Source organism: Pelobates fuscus, chromosome 11, assembly GCF_036172605.1.
Source record: "Pelobates fuscus isolate aPelFus1 chromosome 11, aPelFus1.pri, whole genome shotgun sequence".
NCBI lineage: Eukaryota > Metazoa > Chordata > Amphibia > Anura > Pelobatidae > Pelobates > Pelobates fuscus.
In genome coordinates, this window is record NC_086327.1 from 88,701,113 (window position 1) to 88,724,981 (window position 23,869).

Here is a 23,869-nt window from a genome sequence, read left to right on the forward strand (position 1 = left end):
GCATAGCCAGCCGAAACTCTTCGCTGACTGATGCCGCTGTTGGAGGTAGCGTTAATCATGGGCAATTAATGAAAAAATATTGTCATTGGTTCAAGAAGAAACATTGGTTCAAGAAGAAACATTACACATACAGTGTAATCCTCCTTGCACCATAAGTGTTTCAACAAAGTGGCTATGGTACTTAGAGTATCCCTTCAATACTAATTCTAAACCTTAATACTAATCCTAGTCCCTGATCCTTCTTCTAATCCAAACTCATCCTACCCTTAACTAGTTGTAACACTAGATAAAAATAACTTTAAAGGGTCACTCCAGACTGTAAACAACTTTAGCAATGTTTTGTTTTTTTTTGCAAAAAGTGCAGGTCTCAATAGAAATTGACACTTTTATAAATGAACCTGGTTACAAAACCCTGGCTTTTAATCAGACAACAAGTAATGTTACTTCCTGGTTTCATTAGCTTAATGCAATTGACCTCAAGAAGCAGCAATTGCCCAAAGCACCTGACTTACAAAGACTTCTCATTGAGCTTCATTGGGAAGTCTGTGATTGGACACGCAAAGAACGTCTGGGTGGGGTTAAAAGGGGAGAGCTTGCAAATGCAGCAGACAAGATAATTGCAGGCTTTGCAAATTAATTTTAAATATATCCCCATTGCAAAAGTACATAATCAAATGCATGCAAGTTTTCATTTGGGGTATGTCTACTAAACAGTGATTTAAAAAAGTTATTTTGTTATTTTGTACAGTGGAGTGTCTCTTTAATTCTACGCTGTTATATCAAACTAAGTGACTTCTGTGAAAACCGATCATAGGGATCACATTGTCTTAGTTACATAGTTACATAGCTGAAAAGAGACTTGCGTCCATCAAGTTCAGCCTTCCTCACATTTGTTTTTTGCTGTTGATCCAAAAGAAGGCAAAAAAAAAAACAGTTTGAAGCACTTCCAATTTTGCAACAAGCTAGGAAAAAAAATCCTTATTGACCCCAGAATGGCAGTCAGATTTATCCTTGGATCAAGCAGTTATTACCCTACATTGAAAGATTATATCCTTGAATATTTTGTTTTTGCAAGTATGCATCTAGTAGCTATTTGAAAATCTGTATGGACTCTGATAAAACCACTTCTTCTTCAGGCAGAGAATTTCACATCCTTATTGTTCTTACAGTAAAAAAAACTTTCCTTTGCCTTGGACAAAATCTTATTTCTTCCATTCTAAACGCATGACCTCGTGTCCTATGTAAAGTCCGGTTTGTGAATAGATTTCCACACAATGGTTTGTATTAGTCCCGAATATATTTGTATAATGTTATATGATGTTTTTGTAAACTAAATAGGTTTACATTTGTTAACCTTTCTTCATAGGTGATATGTTCTATTCCTTTTATTAATTTTGTAGCCCGCCTCTGCACTTTTTCTAGTGCCATAATATCCTTCTTTAGAACAGGTGCCCCAAATTGCACAGCATATTCAATATGTGGTCTTACCAGTGATTTATAAAGAGGCAAAATGATATTCTCATCCCGAGAATGAATGCCCTTTTTCATGCATGACATTACCTTACTGGCCTAGGCCACTGCTTTCAGCTAAGGTATATAATCACTGAGATTGACTCCCAGGGTGATCACACCCTGAGAACCAATCTACCTAGGATGTAGACAACAGCAGTACACTGTACATGCACTGTCATCAACTACAGAAGGGTTTGGGGTGTACACTGTATGTCCACTGTCACAAAGGGGTTTAAGGAGTAAGACCAGAAAATTCTGTGTTAACACTTAGAAGCTGCTGGAGTAGCTGAAAAGGGGTTCTATTGATCCATGGGGACACATTTTAAGAATGAAATGGAAACCACTATTCATTTTTATTGTGTTAGGTCACCTGGATGTATTAAAAATAATTATATATAAAGTGAAAATGTCTACTGCCTTGTCCAGTTTGTGTATATTGATATCACTGAAGAGAGAAATATAATTGTAAAAACAAAATGTGTACTTTATTTGGCAGTAAGTTTATGTACATCTTACTGTAATTCCTCCTCATTATCTTGTATTTATGTTGTGTATTAATTTCCAGGCCAGGCAGCACCAGCAAGCCATCTTATACGTGTCGAAGGCAATAATTTATCTCAATACGTGGATGATCCAGTTACTGGGAGACAAAGTGTTATGGTACCATATGAACCGCCACAGGTACAGCTGTTATTTGTTTATTTACCCACACACAGAAAACTCCTGCAGGCTCTAGATAAATCCTAAATTAAACAGACTGTGCAATGAAGGAAGTTTAAACATTAGATCTCTCTTTACAGGAAATGTGTAGGGAGGCTGTGTTAGTCACATGCAGGGAGATATGACTAGGACTGCATAAACAATTTGAATTAATTCCTAAATGGCAGAGATTTGAGCAGTGAGACTTCAGGGGCATGATCTACACACCAAAACTGCTTCATTAAGCTGAAGTTGTTTTGGTGCTTGTAGTGCCCATTCAATTACATCTGATGGCTTTGTTGATACCTTGAAAGGACTTACCCACAGATACTTTAACATTGACTTATATTTGCTCAAAAAAAATAAACGTTATTATTTACAATCTTTAAATTGTTGTTTAGTCCCCACCTATGATTGCTTTCCTTACTACACATTCTCAGACGGCCAAAGATTTCTGACAGATATTTTTCCCATCGACTAAGTTGCATAGGAATTTGAGTTCTTATAAAATAATAGACCAGAGGGACCTGGATGCCCCGATCATGTTCCATCCTTAAGTATTTAGAATTCTTTAGTGTACAAAATGATCCTTGTCTCTCTAAGTAAAGAGATGGAAAGAGAGAGGGACAGTTTCATATTAAAGATTAAGACAGAGCCATATTCTTGTAGAAGGTCCTTCACCAAGCATATATGTTTTCACTTTTTAAATTAAAGATTCACATTTTCCTTTTAAGTACCACTCTGCAAATTTCAGCACGTCCACAATAATAATATAAACTTTCTAGTGGCTCCCTCTAGTGTCCAAATGTGTTTCATTTTAACAAGCTATAGCGTTAAACACTGCTTGTGCTTATTTCAGTAATAGGTGTTGGTTCTAAACTTGTTTTAAAGTATATATCACAAAATATCACTCACTCATAAGGGAAGATTCATCAAAATGTCGTATTCTGTAAAGTGGTGCAAATATGTAAAATGGGAAGAGGCATCAATCAAATGTTTTGCTGGGTCTACTGGTTCCCATGGTGATTGCCTAACTTCTAGAACTTTGTAAAAAAAAAAAATTTAACAAAACATTTTTATGAATTGCCCCCTTGACTGGAAGCCAGCCAGTACTGATACAATTAAAATAACTACTCCTTTATTAAAAGGAACCCTGCAAGTCTTATTAAACAGTTCCCATGTTTTTCTGCATAGAGTTTCAGATCTGTGATAGTCAATTCCTATCAGTCTCTCCTCCCTATTGTTCTGCTTGCCTTTTTTCCCCTCTGTATTAATCAATAGTTTTTGCATGATATTCACTGCATTTTTTTTTTATTTTTTAATCCATTTAGGTTGGCACAGAGTTCACCACTATCCTATATAACTTTATGTGCAATAGCAGCTGTGTTGGAGGAATGAACAGGCGCCCCATTCTGATCATCATTACACTAGAGACAAGAGAGTGAGTTGGCGTCATTATTTCCATTTGGTATATATCGTTTTTTGTGGTTTTTTTTTGTTTTTTTGTTTAAATATTTTACATATAGATATTGTATGTTTCCAGTTCTAACCTTCTAACCTTAGTACTCTTTAAAGTAGTGGGATTAAATTGGATCTGTCATCAGGAAAATGTAAGGTCGATAAGACTGGTTAATAATAAAATACATTTGTAATCGATGCATCGTGCTGGAGAAGTCTTAGAAAAATAAGTTAGTTGCAACAAGTTTTAATGGACACACATGTGCACACCCATGTTTTCACAGCTATAACTTTAAAATCTGTGCCAAAAACAAATACTTACTAGTTTGGATCATTAACATTAAATACAATGTTGTCTGCACAGTTACTAGCAGTATGGCTACATAATGTAAAGTGGAATTATTGTCTATGATGGTGTCGTCTTAGTCCTCAAAGAAAACTAACAATCCAGGATTCAGGCATTTTCCAATACTGTTCCAATGGGGATACTGACAAAACATTCAACCACGGAGGTACCTTGAAGACGGGGTTTAGAACCTTTCGTCTATAAATTGCCACCATGTCATTGTTGCATTACCACTGCTCTTTAAGACACATTAATAGCTGCCATTATTTTCACATGTGGAAGAATCATGACTACCCAACCAAACAATGTTTGGCTTATTTTGAGGTACATGCTAATAATAAAAACAGTAAGGATGAACAGACCAATTACTTATATAGCGCCTACGCATTCCGCAGCACTATACAATAGGTAAACAAAACAAACATTTCATTCTAACAAAACATATTTGTCATACGGAAACAGTAGATGAAGAGGCCCTGCCTAAACAAACTCATATACTTGTAAAAAATGTATTAATATTTTTGTTCAAAGTCATCCATTTGATATATTTTAGTTTGCTCTTCAGAGTTAGTCACAGTTCTTTTTTTTGAAAGAGCAATTATGTGACTGACAATGGTGCCAACTGTGTAATGCATTTTAAAGGAAATATAGTTTGGATTTTTTTTATTGCTGTCTAGCGGGCAAGTATTGGGCAGAAGGTCATTTGAAGGTCGTATCTGTGCCTGTCCTGGCAGAGACCGAAAGGCTGATGAAGATCACTTTCGGGAACAGGCGGCTTTAAATGAGACAGCTGTAAAAAATGGAAATGCAAATAAACGCAGTAAGTGAACAATCCAAAAGGTATTTAAAACAATGATGTTGTTATAAGCCACACAAGAGAGAAATGTATAAATATTTGTATATCTACACACACACACACACACACACACACACACACACGCATGCATGTCCATTTATATAGATTAAGCTTAAATTAGGCACATGCATGTGCATGTATACAGATTAAGCTTATATTAGGCAAGGAGTTAATTTACAATTGCAGTATGTGTGTCCACACAATAATGTTTATGTCCTGAAGTGTTTCCTGAATGTACCCTATGTATTGTTGCTTAAGTTCTCCAAATGCTCAGGGAATCAATACATTTCATGATTTAGTCAATCGCAATACCCCAAATGCCAAAAAGCAGTCAGCCAAGAAAAATATTACAGCACCACATCAACATAACATAGGTCAATTGGTATGCAGGTGTATGCATACACACACTGACAGACAAACACAAGCACTGACAGACGCACACACGCACATTCACTCAAACACACACACATTCACTGACCGTTACACACACATTCACTTAAAGACACACACACTCACTCACAGACACTCACTCGGACATACACACACACATTCACTGACAGACAGACACTCAGACAATGACTGATATTCACTGACAGACACCATGACAGATAAACACAGACACTCACTGACAGACACCATGACAGATAAACACACACACTCACTGACAAACAAACACACACACTCACTGACAAACAAACACACACATTTTCCCTCAACACTCACAATTATTGTTATTTATTTTTTTAAATTAAGATCCACCCAGGCTCCCTACTTTTGGGATAGCTGGGTGGATTTTTACCTGGGGTCCAGTGGGGGTTGCTGGGCGGGAAGATGTGCAGGTAGGAGTGTAGCCGCTTTAAGCTGTCAGCGAGGGAGCTGTAATTTCCCTGTTCAGCTCCCTCGCTCACCACAGAGTGATGCCAGGTGCCGTCATATTCCGGCTCCTGGCATCACTGCGGGTTGCGTGAGGGAGTTGAGCAGGGAGAGCCTAGGGGAAAATGCTCCCTCTCCACCTGCCCGGAACACAAATGTCTGCCTGCCTTGGGGGGCCCAAAGGTGGCCAGCCTGCCAGCTCTTGGGCCTCCATAAAACGTATTTGGGGGGGGTGGAGGTTTTTGCCACCACCTGGAAAGTGCCGTCCATGGCAAATGCCTTGTTAGCCTCGCGGTACATACATGCTGTATATAAATAAAATTATTCCTTGAATTATTAAAGGTCTATGATGGGCAAAAAAGGGGAAGGAGGAAAAAGGGACCATAACCTTATAAATCAAGGTAGATCTCTGTGCCCCCTGACCCTTTTTTACCTGCTGTCAATGTTGGAAGGCATTTATATTGATAATGCAGAAGTGTAAATTCTATGTTATCACTGCAGCTGTGAAGGATGTGGTCTCTGGATTCCAGGGAGAAAACCATTTCTTGTCAAATTGTTTAAACAAAACATTTTAAAAAATCTGCGATACAGCACAAATAGACTTGTTATTAGGATTAGATTATTGAGATTGTTGTTACTAGCTAATTATTTTGTCTCAACTGCTGTGTTCCCTGTATATTTTACAGACAGAATTCTGTAGAATATGCAGACAATCTGTTGGGTCAGGTGACCTGTGCTCAAGATTTGTTTTTTTCACTGATGTCAAGACATTAAAAAAAGAAAAAAAATGGACTTAAATCGTTCAAACCATTAAACATTTGCAAAGGACCTTATATTAACATATCTTACGATGTATAAAGGTATATTTTTCCTGATAACTTGCTTTTAGTCAATCAGTTTGACTGATGCACAAACTAGGAAGGCAGAATGCAGTTTATAGCTGGTTAAGGGTTCAAATCCAACAACTCTACACCTGGTGGCTGCCCAACACTGAATGTTAATGCACAATCGGCATCCAGAATAACAAATTGTATTGTCTTTTGCGTTGGTAAAATGGGCACATTAAATTATAGCAAATAGTTTTCTTTGAGTCCAAACAAGTTCACTAAAACTCCCACATTTTTGCTTGTTTCAACAAGTCAACCTCACTGGAAATGATAAGAGAATTCTAGAATGTAGAAGTTTGAGGTTACTAATAAGATTATTCATTTACAGCGGCCTGCAAACAGAGCCCACCAGGGATGCCAAATTTGGGAGTCAACATTAAGAAGAGAAGACATGGTGAGGAGGAGATATTTTACTTACCGGTAAGTGATCATGAGTAGTCTGTGACGCAACATAAATACAGTAATATAGTTCCTTAAGGATGGCTAGGTAGTTGGAGCCAACATGTAATCATAAGGGCCAAATGTCCCATCAGAATATGTCAGGGTTTGACTCTGAATTAAGACAGGATTCCTATTGAGTATTATATTGAGCAAACTCAACTTTCTTTGTACAAATGAGTGAGTGAAATTTCAGGACCCACTTATGATCACCATTAACTTATATGTAAAGTACAGAAAAGCACCCTGTAAAAAAAAAAGCACCCTCCCTTACATCTGCATCCATTTATTTTGCTAAACTTTCGATGCAGTCAGCTTTTACAAATATAATCACAGAAATTGCTGTACTGTTATGTAGAGTAATCTGGATTTCATGTTGTATGATTCCATGATTTATAGGTCCGTGGTCGTGAGAACTTTGAAATCTTGATGAAAATAAAGGAAAGCCTGGAACTTGTGGAGTTGGTCCCTCAGCAGTTGGTCGATTCATATAGACAGCAACAGCAGCAGCTTCTACAGAGACCGTAAGAACATGGACACATAAATAGAACTCATAGTATTAACTAATCACTTCGTTGAGTGTACCTGTCAGTGTTTATAAGAAATGATAATATGGCCACCCATATTTACTGTGAGGTTTTATAAAATTATTGATGAATATTGTTAAAAATAAATAAATAATAATAATGACATGCCATAAAGAAAAAAAAAAAAGATATTGCATCAAGAGAAAAAAATACCAGGAAAAGTTAAAAAGGAAAATAAAAAAATAAATATAAGTACTGGCAAAACAAGGGGAACGGAAGGAGAGGAGGGAATTAGCACCATATCACAGAAGGATGTTTTCGTACTGATTGCTGTCCGAGTAATCAAGACAAAAAGCTGAAATGTTTACAAATGATGTAAGACACGTTGTGCACCATGGCTCTTAACTCCATTTATATGCCAGCGGTCATCTTAACAAAGATGCTAAATCCCAAGGTAATTTGATCAGTGCTCCAGGTCTATGCAAAGTCTTTAAGAGTTATTCGCTATAGGGAGAATTGTCAGGTATTCAAAGTGAAATCAAAGTGAATTTCAAATTTAAGACCAAAGTAGCTGACTAGGAGAATTTTCACATTTTTGAAAACGTTGCACATACACACTCCAAGTTCCATGACCACTTCAAAACAATGAAATTGTCATGGTGACCTTCTAAGTTCTCCTCTATTGATTAATACTACCACACAATATTTTTATCTGCTGGAGTTCACATGTACCCCTCTATATTGGAAGGAGAAAATATCTTGGTACTTTTTATGGAAAGGAAAAACATGAATTAAAAGGTTCTAATACTCTTGCTTATCCAGATTTTCTGAAACTAGTCGTAATACCCTATTCTCAATAGCACTCCAGAAAAAAACCCTTCTAATTATATTGATGAAAATAATTTTTACTCTAAAAATCTGAGTGTGTTCTTACTTTTCATTTCTTACTGTTCCCCTGCAGGAATCACTTACAGAGTCAATCATCCTATGGTCCTGTCCTTTCACCAATAAATAAGATGCATGGAGGGATTAACAAGCTACCATCTGTTAACCAATTGGTGGGGCAACCAAATCAGCACAACTCAAACACAGGCCCAAACTTGGGTCCAATGGGTATGTAAACATCACTCTGAAAAATATATGTTGACTGGATAATCTCTTAAACCAGAGACACTCATGAAAAACTTATGAAATTTTTTTTTTTTTTTAAATCAGTTTTCAGGTTGATTGTGGACATCTGGTCACTCTACTTTAATAAAACTGTATTTTGCTTTAATTGTTTTCAACAAGATTACTATTCATTGCGGAAACATTTGGTTCAGCCAAAACATTGGACAAAGCCCACCCTTTTTATCCATTAACTCTATTTTGTTATTTCCCAGGTAGGCCCTCTTTATTTACAGGCCTAACTTGACCATTGAATTTGGCACACCTCAATCGACTTTGCCTTTTCCCCTCTCTATTGGTCACTACTCACTTGATGCCCTAACCATCAAATATCTTTTTTTTTTTCCTCCACCAATCATCTCTTTTTGTCGTTCTATGGATGGGACTTTGAATCCCGAAACAAACAAACATTGAGCTAGTCGTTTGATCAGTTGTATGACCGTACGGTACTTCAGAGATTTGAATGATTGAAATTTGGCCAAAAATTGATCCATAAGTCTACTATTTAATCTGTTTGTAAAAAAGGCTGGTGTTCTCATGGAACTAGGACAGAGGACTAGGGCTGGACAAACCTTAGCAAGACTAAAATGGTTTAAACCAAATTTTTAAGTCTCTAAGTACTTAACATAAGATGTTTATGGTGATCCCAGTGAACACAGGGCCGGTGCAAGGATTTTTGGCTACACAGGCGAAGATGCATTTTGCTGCTCCCCCCCCCTCCCCCCAACAAAAAAATGCATCTTCACCTTTGAGTCTCGTAGCCCCCTTTTGAATTTCTTACCCTCTTTAGTGCTTCATATCCCCTCTCTTTAATGTCTTGCCCTTTTGTTTCTTACACCCCCTTTAGTGTGTCTCTTACAACCCCTCTTGTTTATATCTTACTTCCCCACCAGCCACATTCTAAGTCTATTTCTTACCCCAGCCCCTTTCTGTCTCTTTCTCCCACACAAACATAGATAAATGGGCAAAAATACATATATGCACAAAGACACAAAAATAGAAACACACAATCATACAGGCATACAGACCGTTATTTAGGCACACAGTGACAAAGATATACAGACACACAATCAAACAAACACATGCATACAAACACAGTCAAACAATCTACACTTACAGGTAAACTGTCATATAAATGCAGACAGACTGTCATACAGAGACATACAGACACAGACATAGTCATAGAGAGACATAAAGACACAAGCAGTCACACATGCAGTCATGTACATATTTACATCTCAGGCCAGCGTTTATGTATTTGAATGTAAGCATGTTTTTGTATACAGTATAGAGTATGTTTATGTGAATGTAGGGGTGTGTTGTGTTGACGTTTGAATGCAGGGGTGTCTTTGTATGTAGTCGTTTTACTGCTGAGATTTATGCACATTTACACAAACATTGCCACAAACACTGCGATACACATACACACCCACTGATATACACAGACACACAGATATATACAGATACACAGACATACACACACACACACTGACACACACAGACACAGTGACAGACATACACACTGACATACAGATACAAACACATACACACTGACAGACATACAGATACACACACAGTCACACACTGACAGACATACAGATACACACACAGTCACACACTGACAGACATACAGATACACACACATACACATGCTAATCATATATACTTTTATAGCCACCCTCCTGTTTCCTACCTTTTGGGTGCAGGAGGGTGGCTTCCCTGGAATCCAGTGTGAAGATCTGGCTGAGATAGTTGGGAGTTATGGGCTGATCTCCTCTCCCAGCCCCTCCTCTCTGCTCTCCCATGCAGCTCCAACCATGCAGATCCGGAGGGGGCGGTATTTCCAGCTCCTGCAAGGAGCCAGCCGGGCTGTATGCTACGCGGGGAGCAGGGATATGACGTGTTCATATCCCCGCCCCCTCCACACAGTCCGTGGCATGATGCAGTAAGGAAGGCTGGTCTGTGGGGATGCAGCAGCCGGCGCTCGGTCACGCTACAGGAAGTGACCGGCAGGAGAGGAGAGCTGTGTGCTTCTCTCCTGCCGGTCACCCTGACATTTGCGCCCCTGGGCCGGAGCGCCCTAAGGCGGCCTCCTGTGTCGCCTTATGGTAGAGCCGGCCCTGGTTCCCTGGGTAATTCAAACATTTTTGCTGGGCTCTTTTTGTGAGTTGCAAATAGAATCTGAGGGAGACAGGATATGACATCATGGAACACGGGTGAGATCCCTACTGCTTAGGTACAAATACTTTCAATTTTTGCATTGTGTTACCTGTGCAAGATACCAGTGATTATGCCTCTTTGATATGTATTCTGAGGGTAGGGTTACCAGTGCTGTTTTTGTTTTTTGTTTCAACTTGGCTTTTTATTGCAAATCAAATGTGATACATTGTTTTTAAAACTGTATCAAACACTGTGAACGTTTCTGTGATATATAAAAAGTATAATCATGCTTCATCAAGTTTCTTGACAAATGTGGCAAAATTAAATCTAATATACATTTTTTCATTACATTTTTGATGCCCAGGTCCCGGAATGCTCAACAATCATCACATGCAAACCAATGGAGAAATGAACGGAGGTCATTCATCACAATCTATGGTTTCCGGATCGCACTGCACTCCACCCCCACCCTATAATGCGGACCCCAGTCTCGTTAGGTATATTTCCTTTTTCTCTGTTTTCTGAACGTCTGCATCACTCTAACCTAAACAGTGGCTTTCATTAACGGAGTATCATGGCATCTAACTTTTAAACCACATCAACATCCCATCCTAATTCCTACATTTAGGACTTAATTACGGTTACTTCTGTTTCTTACTGACAGAGTTATTCACCAGGTGAGAATTTAAAGTGAATTCAGATAGAATTACAAATTAATGTCAAAAAGCAATGCTTTCAGTTAGGCTACTCTGGCCTTGAATTTAAAAGTCACTTTGAATTCACTTGGAATTCTCAAGTTCGTAAAAAACCCTGTTATGTATTTAGCTTTCAAATACACTTTGATTGTCTGGATCAGGTGTTAAAGGTAGGTAGCATTGATTAGAAACAGTTTGATTTATTATTCTTAAACCAAAATAAGTAATTTTGATATCTTTAAACATACAAAATCTTACAATGTACATAAATGTGTCATTTTTTTTTTAATTTGTGTAACAGTAATTAATGGCAATAAGAAAGTAATCGCTAGTAATAAGTTAAGCAAAGAGATGCTGCTATGTATTTGTTTTTGTAAATCCATTGGCATCTAGTGTTGGACTGTAGAATTGCCAATTAATAATAATACACGTTATCTGTCTGTCTGTACTTCTAGCAATATTTTTTTTAATTTAGAAAGTGGGAAAGCACACCCCAAAAATATAAATAGGCATCTTCTACACATTTAAAACCAACATCATTAGTACATTGATTGTACATTGATTGATTGAAAAACCGTGACTATTTTGTGGTTAGATTAATTGTATTAGACAAAATAAAAGTAACATAAGTGTTAATGTAAAAAATTTGTAAAACCCTGAGTCCTGAAATGTCACTCCCTCGTTTGTACAAAGAAAGTTGAATTTGCTCAATATAATACTCAATAGGAATCCTGTCTTAATTCAGAGTCAAACACTGACATATTCTGATGGGACATTTGTCCCTTATGATGACATGTTGGCTCCAACTACCTATCCATCCTTAAGGAACTATATTACTGTATTTATGTATTCTAGTGCTGATTTTTTTTTCATATCAGATTCTAATTCTATGTATGATCTAAGCCCATTCCCTGACCTTCTATTGGGATCAGACAGTAAGTGAATGGTTCGCTTTGTCTATGATTTACGTAGCCAATTTGATACTTCCCGCTGCTCTGTGATTGACCAATTTTAGCTATGCCAATCACCTCTGTATGAGACTGCCAAAGAACGTGTAAAGTTAAACAAAAATAAGAATAATTCTAAAAATACATTTATTAAGCACACTTTTACATACCACGTTATGTATTCAGGGTAGCTAGGTGTTTTCTTACTAACAGTAGTGGGTACCTGCAATTGACAACTTACTTGTAAAATCTATACTAAAATCTATAGATAGAAAGTATTAAACAAATCCAGTTTGGATATGACCAGTTTTCTACTTTTGATTGGATTTGTTGTAGTTATTTGTAAAAGAATCACAACTCGGACACATTATCTGCAACTACCTACCTGAATTAACTACCGTAATTTGACATAATTCTATTTAGATTTGGCAGAAGTTAGTTCAGTTACAAAACCATTGATGCCACGTACCTAAAACAGTGTGTTTGCTCTGTGTACCTTACAAATACAGCCCCAGATCTGATTTTGAAGGTAAAAAAAATAAGATTAAATGAGTCTCTAAAAGTCTCTGTTGCTTATACATTGATTAGAACAGTTTGGCAGCTGTGTGTTAAATAATATATTTCAATCAGACCAATGTATTATATATAACCACTGTATGTATCACTAAGTGATTTATGTAGTACTATTAACATTGCATATCCCCTCAATAAGAACTCAAGTCACAATGTGAGCTGTCTTACATCTAACACATTAGACAGGTAATTAAAAAGGGTTATTTCAGATATTGAAGACCTTCTTAGGCCATTGATGCGCAATTACCAAATACTCACTCATCCATTCATACAGTCAACTGTATTCAATTCCATACAACTGTTAAGGGATCCTACCTCCAAATATTGTGGAACCAGTGTTTTAGATTTATGGAGATAGCTGATACTTGTCTCAGTGGATGTATGAATTTTCAGTCATTTAAATAAAAAAAAAAAAAAAATTGTAAAGATTTTTCAAATCATCTATTTTCCAGCTAATTTTTTTTTTCCCCGCTTGAAATTTGCAAATTACTGGTCATTCCGGGTTTAGTAAATTACCTCAAAATCGTTATTAAATTCAGAGAAATGGGTGGGAAATCCATATTATGGGAGTGATACGGGTGAGACAGGCATTTTAATACCATTTACTATGTCTGAAACTGAGTGGTGTGTCTCAGAGGCCTGGTAGTCCATTATCATAAACACAAAATGGTTAGGTATGTGCAATGGTTGTTGCAATCAGCATTGTTTGCTAGAACTAGTTGCAGTTTGGGGCGAAGCTAAATTTCCCTACACTACAGAAGAGAGGAATACGTTAGTTCCAAAGAAATCAGCTTTGTATCTGGCCTAAAACACTCTTTAAGGGCTGCAAAGGTATCTGAATTAAAAAAAAAATGCTCAAGGATAGTGCATGTAAACGTAATTATAAAAGAAGCCCAAGTAGTGTTTTATTTACAAAGACATTATTTAGAAAAATCATAAGTATAATTATGGATCTAGGAACATTAATGTTCTCCTGGGTGAGCACTGTGCTGTGTGGTTTAAGTCTACAGCAGGCTGAGATGGAATAGTCCTCAAACAAATGGCACCATAAAGCACTCTCATCTTTTATCATTGTTAGACATGTATCCTAGACATAATTCTTCATGTTCTAATTTTAGCACTTGTTTAGAACCTTTATTGTCTGTGTAATTAATAAGGCAGTAACAGCAGAACCCTTTTACAGGGTTTAGAAGAAGCATCAAAAGCTAGCTGAGACTTAGTTCCCTGTCTACATGTCCAAAACAAGGTATCTATCATCTCTGATTTGAGGGATCAACTTAGGTCTTGTCATTTTCCATTTCCGATGTTCTTCTACAAAATCTTTATACTAAGTAAAGGCATTTTTTTTAAAGTACATGGGCTTACTTGAATGACATATGATATGACATATATAAATAATGACATATGATATTAACGAGCAGCTTATCTCATCTCCAAAGATTTTCCCCCTCTAGTCATCATCATGTCCTCTTGAAGGCGTATAAATGACTCCAAATGTGTCATCATTGTGTTTGTGAGTTAATGCTGCTTTATTTTCCAAATTCTTTTGTTTCTGCAGTTTTTTAACAGGATTGGGGTGTCCAAACTGCATCGAGTATTTCACATCACAAGGTTTACAGAATATTTACCACCTGCAGAACCTAACTATAGAGGTAAATGCTTTGAGGAAGAAACAATGTATGGACAGGTTGTTCAAAAAGGAGGGGAACTTGCATTGCAATGATCAATCTTTACATACACATCTCTGGATTTAATCATACATGCACACGACAGCTAGGGATATACAATAATGTATTTGTAGTATAAAGTGTAGTTCTCTTGGCTTTATCCAAACATCTCTATAATTTGCTCTATTAAGCCATGGAACAGTGGATACATTTAATGTTGGTTTAATTGTATTCATTATTGTTTCTAGCTAGACAATTATCTTGAGAGAATAACCTATCAAACCTCCACTCATTCTTTCTGTCATTTATATTTCTACAACAACCTTAATTATAGTCAAAATCATATATTCAATGTCCCTCTTACATGACCGCAATCCCCTATGAATCTTATTTTTCCATCTCTTCAACAGATATCGCCTATTGCCATAACAATTCTGATCCTTTTTCTCAATCCCTGTTCTCTGTAGGATTATATCCGAAAGAAGGGTTCTGTTCAGTCACCAAAGCAGATGTTGTCTGTGGCAGAACTCAAGTACACATTTTTTAGGCTTTTAGCATATTTTACTGCCAGTTTCATTAGCCAGAATGCCAAACATTGATCCCATCCTTAAGAGATGCTGAACAGATCAGCATTGGAGAACAGAGTTTGAGAAACCTGTCTCTGAGCTGTTGTATCAACTTGTGATTTCTAGATATTATGAACCTAATTCACATGACTGACTACAAGTCAAGATACTAGAAATTGTAACTCAGGACCTGCAGATTCCTACACTTGATTCATTGTTAGATGCCAGACATATTAGATAATATAGGCATCTGAGGACACCAATGTCATTCAAGAACACATGTGGCTACCTTTATCGTAACAGAGATCACAGTCCATGCTTCCTACATTATAAAACATCTTTTTATGAAGTGTACTCTTATCTATTTTGTTACGTAACGATGGTTAATTTTAGACAAAATAGTTTTTGTTTTGTTATGTGTGAAGCAAAGAGTATCAAAAACATCAAACTGAATCATACAAATAAATCGGTTATCAAATAGACAAATAAATCTGTTATCAAATAACTGATACTGGGATTGAACACAGCAATGATAACATAAAAATTAATTTAAGCAATTGGCGTCTTACTACTAAGATTACAATCTCCAAATAGCCTAGGAAACCCAGAAGAGAGGGCCATCTGACATTTTGTATTGTTAGGAAGAATCATGCAATTCATAGATGTTCTCTTAGACCCGATGTGCCCAAAAGGTAGGTCCCCATATGTTTTGAAACTACATCTTTCATGATGCTTTGTCATTCTAAAGACATGTAAAGCATCATGGGACTTTTACTTTTACAACATCTGGGGATCTACCTTTTGGGCACACCTTAGACTAACTCTAGATCAGTGATGGTTAGTCACAGATATTTGTAAACATGTCTTTGACTAGCCTTCAGCATGTCTGAACATCATAGGAAGCGTGTTTCAAAAAGTTCTGCAGTGCTTAGATTATGTATCTTTAGTTTGGCCATAGATCCTATAGGTGGCCAAATAAATTGTAGACATCCGGATCTATAACTCCAATGAATTGGCAAAAGCTGCAATATATTAGTTGGAAGTTCCATGTAAGAGTTTCAGTAGGCCTTGGCCATGGGCCACTATTTGTGGTGCTCTCCTGTTCTCTATCTAGGCTTCTGCTTCAGCATGTGGTGGTACAGGCTTTCTAGTGGTGGTGATGGTGGACTCTAACTAACACGAAACATGATCAGACCATAAAAGCAATGAAGAACTTGACTCAAATGTAAACACGCTCTAACTCTTTCACTTAAAAAAGATGCTCACAAAACCACAGATGAAACATAGAGGAGCTGTAGTATTTCCCCCAAAAAGGTCACTGCCTAGACTTAGAGTGATATAACGGAATAACTTGCGATGCTGATATTGAATATGTACACAGGACCATATTTACCAAGATTAAACTGACACAATCGAGAAATATTGTATTACTCAATATATTCCACATATTGAATGTTCTATGTATAAATTAGTGAAATGCTCTCTTTTAGCTGCTTCATATTTAGCATGTGGGCCTAACTTTGTATTGATGGCTCACCCACACAGCATATAAAAATTAGCAATTAAATTGCTAGTAAGAAATCGTGGCATATTTTATTGGTAAAAAGTATACAAACTAAGCTCAAAATCCATACAATGCAGAAGAACATTAATAAGGATAAATTAATTAGTTGGATCCAGTGCTGTTGATGGTCATTAGTTGGCAATATGGACACCTGGAGAGTTTTATTATGTAACATTTGCTAGTTCGAAACATAGTGCCATATATTCCTTAATGGGATAATAAGGGGGGAAAAAAACAAGATTATTTTCTAATATGGACAGTAAAGTTTTATGCTTCTCTGATGCCTGGAGATGACAATTATTTTCCATGAGACTCTAATTCGATGTCTGCCATTTGAAGTTAGTACAATGTTGCTTTATGTTAATGCACATTGCCATAACATCACGCACAACTTCAACTGTCCGACAAAATCCGTAACATCAGTCTCAGGATTCCTGATGTTCTTCTTGTTCAAAATGTTGTAGATTCAAATGTATGTTATATTTCAAAAAATAAACTCAGATTTATAACATACATTTTTATTCAGGCATACAATTTTTTTTACAATACTGCCTCTTTAAACTTAGATGTATTCTTATTTCATCCAACGAAAATTAGTAGACTTGACATGTAAGATGCAGTTAAATACCCTACATGAAACAGAAATTTGAAAAATAATTTCGTACTTTGCTCTTGCCATCAGCATGGGTGGTATACCTCGGTAAATACCTCAGTCCAATTTTAGTCAATCTTCTGCTGTGTGGAATACAGTCTTAATCACCACGGTACCTTCAAGTATTTCAGGTACTTTATACGTGGCGTAAAAATGCGTTGTCTCCATGAACAGCAATCTTCTGATAAAGATAAGTTATAGACTATTTTTAATGTATTGCTCAATGGTGTAACTTCCACTGAAGTGGAAGTACCCCTTTAAAATGTCCGCTTTGTTGAAGAGTGTTGATAAAAATATAAACAAACTTAAAGAGAGAGAATGGGGATAGGGCCAGGACGTGTTTCATGCTGTTATAGTGATTTCTGGACTGCTCCCCTGACCAGTGAGCCACAGTATGTTAAATATTATCTCAAGGTGTTGGGATCAAGTGGATCTTATCTGGTTATTGAGGTAGGGAGTGAGCTATTTAAAGTGAAAATCCTGAACAGTGTACAGAAAAAAACAACCTAATAGTGGATGTTATGTCAAATTTTCCTAGTTAATTATTATTATTATTTTTTTTAAAACAAGCAAAGATAAAACAATGTCAAAGATAAATAATTGAACTACTGTGATAAATAGTCGATAAAATGTTCATGGTGAGAATCTCAAGTATTATAATATGACAGCTTACATTTTGAATATATATTGCTGAAATATGAAATGAGCAATTCACTTGATTAGTAAAAAGCATAAAAAGTAGTTATTTGTTTAAGTCTAAGAAGTCTTTTTGCAAATGAGTACATTAGTTTGTTTGTTCCTCTGCTTGTTATTAGTGTGTGAGATTTAGATAATGGACCCGTGTTATGTGAAATAATATTTTAAATAAAAATGTCAGACCAGTTAAGGAAATAGGACTAGGACAGATTAAATCCATCATGTTCCAAAGTTTACTATTGAACTACATTTTCTATTATGTTCAGTCTAGAGCGTGGGCTGCCCAAAAGGTAGATCACAAGATGTTTCAGAACTATAACTACCATGATGCTTTGCATGGGAGTTGCAGTTCTACAACATCTGGTGATCTAGATGTGTGGGTACACTTGGGAAATGTAGTCCCAAATATCTGAAGCACCAATGATAAGCTGTGGATAATCTACACTGCATTTCACCTAACGCAATGTATTGCTCTACTTACATCCAGTGTGACTGGCTTTTATGGGTGATCATTAGATGTATGTTTGTTTTAACATGCATGCGGTCTGCTTAAGATAATGCACTTTGATTCTATCCTCCGGTACGTGACTACACTTGTTTTTATCCCCGATTAATTGTATAGAAATATTTCATGAGATTAGAGAATTCAAATTCCAACATGCTTTCACATATTTCTAAAGTATACATTTCTCTAATACAGTTGCTATATATTTCACACAAAAAAAAATAAAAAATCACAAAAAACAATAGTAAGAAATATCACGTCTTCTTTAGAGGAAATATTGAAGCTTTTTAACTAAACTCCCGCCAGCCCACTTGCGGACTCCCATCAGCAAGATGTCAGCAGGACCTGAGTGGCATGGGCCAATGTGTTGCTAATTACAAGGATTCTTGTGCTGGGGGGCGGGAGTATAATTAATAAGTAATGAAAAATCTCAAGAAAAACATGTTTTCAGATCCGTATCCGCTATTTACCATTGTCTGTATTATATAATGCTTTTCATACCTCTTAGTATCAAACTACACTTGGTTCATCTCTTGCCTACAAATACATATTAAAACAGCATTATATTTTAGATTAGTGTTTTCATAATAGGGGATGAGGGGTAAAGATTTTGGATTTTGTAGGGCTCTGGCAAAACCTGATAAGTGTAACATGCCTGTTACACTTGAAAAAAAATATTGAAAAAATAATATGCTGAATAAAGTTTAAATTAATGTTTTATTATTGAATGACCCCCTTTTTACTACTAAAATGAATTGCACATCAGTGCCCTGTAGAACAGAGTAGAATTCCTGTGGGACTGCATGGGCAACAGCAGCGAGGGACTGAAACACCAGTTCAAGACTAAAATCCCAGAAGTTCTAGAACATTTAAGCAAGAGTGCGGGATTTTGCTTTCCTTTAGCACCCACCCACATAACTAGAGATCAAACAAAATAAGCTTACTGGGAAAATCTTCACAAAAATGCTATCTTACAAAGGCCTTGACTTGAATATTTTCAGATCAGCTTTTCATATGATTAAATGTTTTTGGATTAACTTTAAATAATTTAAAAAAAAAAAAGTAACACATCAAAAAAACATTTTTATTTAATTATATATATATATATATATACACACACATACACAGTTTTTGATGTGTTAATATTTTTGAAAAAAATATTTAAAATGCTTAAAACATTAAATCATTTGAAAAGCTTATCCAAAAATATAAAATCTAAGCCAAAATTAGATTTTAAAAAATTGTGCCTGGTGATGTTTTTGGTACTTTGGCAAAAATACATTGGAAGTTTAACAGATTATGCATTCAAGGTAAAGCAAACTGACACATCAGATGGTGATTTAGACTGGTTTATTATTATTATTTTTTATTTATTTGCACACAAATTATATAACTTATTAACACAAAGCATTTGTGAGTTTTATAAAGATCTGAAAACTTCTAATGCTTTAAAACATTAATTATATCACTTGCTACTTCTAGGATCTTGGAGCATTGAAGATTCCAGAACATTACAAAACTATAATATGGAGAGGGATTCAAGAGCTGAACAAGAGCCACGATTATGGAGCCCAGCAGCTCATCCGGTCAAGCAGCAACGCTTCTACCATTTCCATAGGCAGCTCCGGTGAGCTCCAGCGCCAGCGTGTTATGGAGGCAGTCCATTTCCGTGTCCGCCATACCATCACTATTCCGAACCGGAGTGGTGCTGATGACTGGGCAGACTTTGGTTTTGATTTACCCGATTGCAAATCGCGTAAACAGTCCATAAAGGAAGAGTTTGCAGAAAGTGACATCAACTAAAATTAAACGAGTCAGGAATTTCACAACCTGTGATGAAGCAGACCAAAAGATATAACCTTCTTGATAATGCGAGACACAGCAATGGCAGAACCGTGTGCAGCTCATAAGTTCAACAGAAAAACAAAACAAAACAGAGACTGTAATGGTAACTGAGCCAGGCCCAACCCCACCAAAAAAAAAGGTTGTAATAAGTGTGCACATTGAGCGGTTAAAACGGCATGGTAAATTAATTAAGGGGATCAATTTAGTGGGTGAAACCACAAGAACAAGTGTCTACGTACGATTGCATGAAGATGTTTTTGTAACAAGGTTTTGGGACAAGGAAGGCATGTCTGGAAACTTCAGTTGACATAAAAAAGTGAATGTTGTGTTCTCTTTTAATTAAGGATATCCCCTCTGAGAGATTCCCTGTCAATCATGAAGACCCTATGGATTGACACAGATAAGGGAGACACATCTATTTCCAGATGTCTGCCATTGGCTGGCAAAAATAGGACGAAAAGAATGATTCTCTTTCCTGATGAACTGCCAAAAACAAGTATTTTAAGTGTCTTTTTATTCTTTGTATGATATTTTCAAAATCACCTTTCATGTGCGTTTTTAATACACATGTGGATGAAAGAGAAAGGAGTATATAACTGCACCGCAGAGGGTGCTTTATACGTTAAACATAGGTCTGGTCGGTCTCAATTCAGCTGCGTTTTAGGGGCATGTACAACTGTTATATAGAGGCATTTAATGTCTGTGACCTACTGGAATTGTGTATATATATATTTACCTCACCCTTATTCCCATTTGTTTATTTGTTTTATTTATCTGTAAGGTAAGCTGTTATGAAATCATTCATTGCATCTGCTAAATCCTAGCGTAATATCAGGGCTTTACAACTGCTACAGCTGGGAACTCTAAAATTGGCTCTCCATTTTTTGCTAGACTACATATCCCTGAAAGCTCCTAGAGTTGGCTGGCAGGGGTTCTGGGACATGATGTCCTGTTAACAGCTTGAGGACCAAGATTGAAGACCGCATCTAGAGACCACCAGCACTTGGAGTGCTAAGTGTCACCTATCCAGATATATGATGTTTAGAATTGGTTTAGAATTGTATATGAGAGGCTTCCTTGCTGGCCACTGATGGTGTTAAATAACATTATTGTATTATTCCAGTTCTTGATTTTAACATGGGTTAACATAAAAAAAAAAATCATTTGAGCATTTCTATTTATAGTTAATAATGGAATGTGACTTTTTGGAGTTGTGAGTTGTAATCCAATGTTATTTAAAAATGTTTTGTATTATGATGCAAACATTAATTTTTACAGTGTTTAACTGTAAATAAAAGGCTATTCCTCCCACCTGTAGGAGGCAGAGTTCTCAGTTACAGCACTCCACTAATCATGTTCTCTTTGCTAAGAAAAGTCAGTGCTTGTACCCCCCTCCCTCCCCCCCCCCGTCCTATCAATCCCATCCATCCTTTCCCCTTGTAACACCCGCCCATATATTCCTCTCCCCGTTCCTCTTATCACTACTGCCCACTCTGTCCTCTTCTCATTCATTAATCAGTCAGTCACATACATTGGTCTCGTGTTCTTCCTATGCCTCCCACCCATCCGTTCCTCTCCCAGTTTTCCTTTCACATCCATCAATCCATTGCTATTTATCACTGGTGGGGGACTGCAAGAATCGGTACTTGCTCCAGCTGTCTCCCCTCATTTCTGCGGGCCCAGTCTCTGGAACTCTGACATTTTTAGAAAATAAAAAAGGCAGCCACTTCTGGTCCAGACCTTCTTGGCCTAGTGAAAAAAAATTACATCACTGTCACAACCATGACCGCATTATCTCCTTGAAAAACAGTTATCACTTGATGTCATTTGTTTTTTATGGTCAAGTCTGAATTGTCAGGAATTTAAAGCGAGTTAAAAATTGTAGAAAAAAAAGCAGAGTTGGAGAATTAGCCAATTTGAATATTTTGGCCTAAAACATAAAAATCACTTTGAATCCCAGGCAAGTCACATGTTCTTGAATGACTTAGTAGTGATTCAGTACTACTGGCTTACATAGAGGGGGGGGGGGGGGGAGGGGACCATCTACCCTCAAGCTTTCCAACTCTGCATTGTTATACGGTATTTTCAAGATCGTAACTTGTAATCCATAAGAATAACCTGAGAAAGTCTTTAAATGTTAACCAATGTCATCATGGCGAAAAAAAAATAACACATGGATATATCACCAAGACATGCCTGCCCCCTACAGTCAAATAAGTAAACGTGCAGAAGTTATTTTTTAATTTAAAAACGCTAGAACTCTGTATTTTTTTTTTTATCTCTGAATTCTCTGTTTAACTAAAGAATAGTTAATTACACCAAAACCAACTAAACAAGATTACAGAAAAGTGTACATTACTTTGGGACAAAACAAAATCTTTTTTTTTTTTTACTCTAGAAATTGTTTAATGTATTTCTGTCAATGTAAATATAACATGTAATGTAGCAGTCTGTTTCTTTGTATATTTGCAGAAAAGTATATTTGACCCGTTAATGGTATTGTTGTCAGCTTTTTAAGATTTTATTTTACCTCTTTCCGCAAACCTGTTTATTCCTGCAAATGATGATGAACGCTGGCTGGCTGAGCAAAATCATGCACAGGAAGGATTATGCCCTAAAATAGGAATTTTAAATTTAAGCCAAAATTTAAATAGCTAAGCAGAAAAAAAAAGCAGACATTGAAACATTTATTTTTGGTTTTATAACCGAATATTTTAAATGTATTTTGCATTTCCAGCAATTCACACTTTAGTGAATAAGACTGTAGGTTTTGCTAATTTTATGGTGAGAAAACTGCATGTCAAAGTAGGATACATCATTTCTCGGAGGAAGACAGCCATTTTGAATAAATATGTTTGGTAAGGCCTTTTTATTGTGATATGGGATTTCAACAGGTTGATATTTAGCCCCATTCAGACTCTTCTTTTTTTGCCAAACCCACAGACTGTGAGAACAGTCCATAGCCACTCTAAATTAAGACTCACACAGGGTTTATGTACTTAAGTGAGAATTGTTCAGAATTTCAAGTGAATTAAAAATAAGTTTCAAATGTAAGGGCAAAGTAGCTGAAGGAGATATGACTTACTTGGATAATTTTTTCCAGTTTAGCTATCTTTGCCGTTAAGTTAAAATTCAATTTAAATGCCCACCAATCCTCACTTTAATGCATAATCCTGACAGTTGTATTTGGTCTAGACTAGAGACCTTCTACTATCTGGTAGGTAAACGTGCACAGG

At 36.5% G+C, this 23,869-nt stretch overlaps 1 protein-coding gene across 5 annotated transcripts in view; it reads left to right on the forward strand.

Moving 5' to 3' along the window:
* The window catches only part of TP73 (tumor protein p73), a 150,190-nt gene extending 128,513 nt beyond the window's left edge, over nt 1–21,677 (forward strand). For 3 of the 5 annotated variants that reach the window (XM_063436490.1, XM_063436494.1, XM_063436491.1), the window contains 9 exons: nt 2,078–2,193; nt 3,543–3,652; nt 4,693–4,835; nt 6,960–7,051; nt 7,469–7,593; nt 8,558–8,709; nt 11,288–11,420; nt 14,697–14,790; nt 20,271–21,677. In XM_063436490.1, the coding sequence (XP_063292560.1) occupies nt 2,078–2,193; nt 3,543–3,652; nt 4,693–4,835; nt 6,960–7,051; nt 7,469–7,593; nt 8,558–8,709; nt 11,288–11,420; nt 14,697–14,790; nt 20,271–20,591 (1,286 nt within the window). In that variant the 3' untranslated portion in view covers nt 20,592–21,677. The remainder of the gene's footprint in view (nt 1–2,077; nt 2,194–3,542; nt 3,653–4,692; nt 4,836–6,959; nt 7,052–7,468; nt 7,594–8,557; nt 8,710–11,287; nt 11,421–14,696; nt 14,791–20,270) is intronic. The other 2 variants (XM_063436492.1, XM_063436493.1) reach the window with 2 other exon arrangements.
* The last annotated feature ends 2,192 nt before the right edge of the window (nt 21,678–23,869 follow it).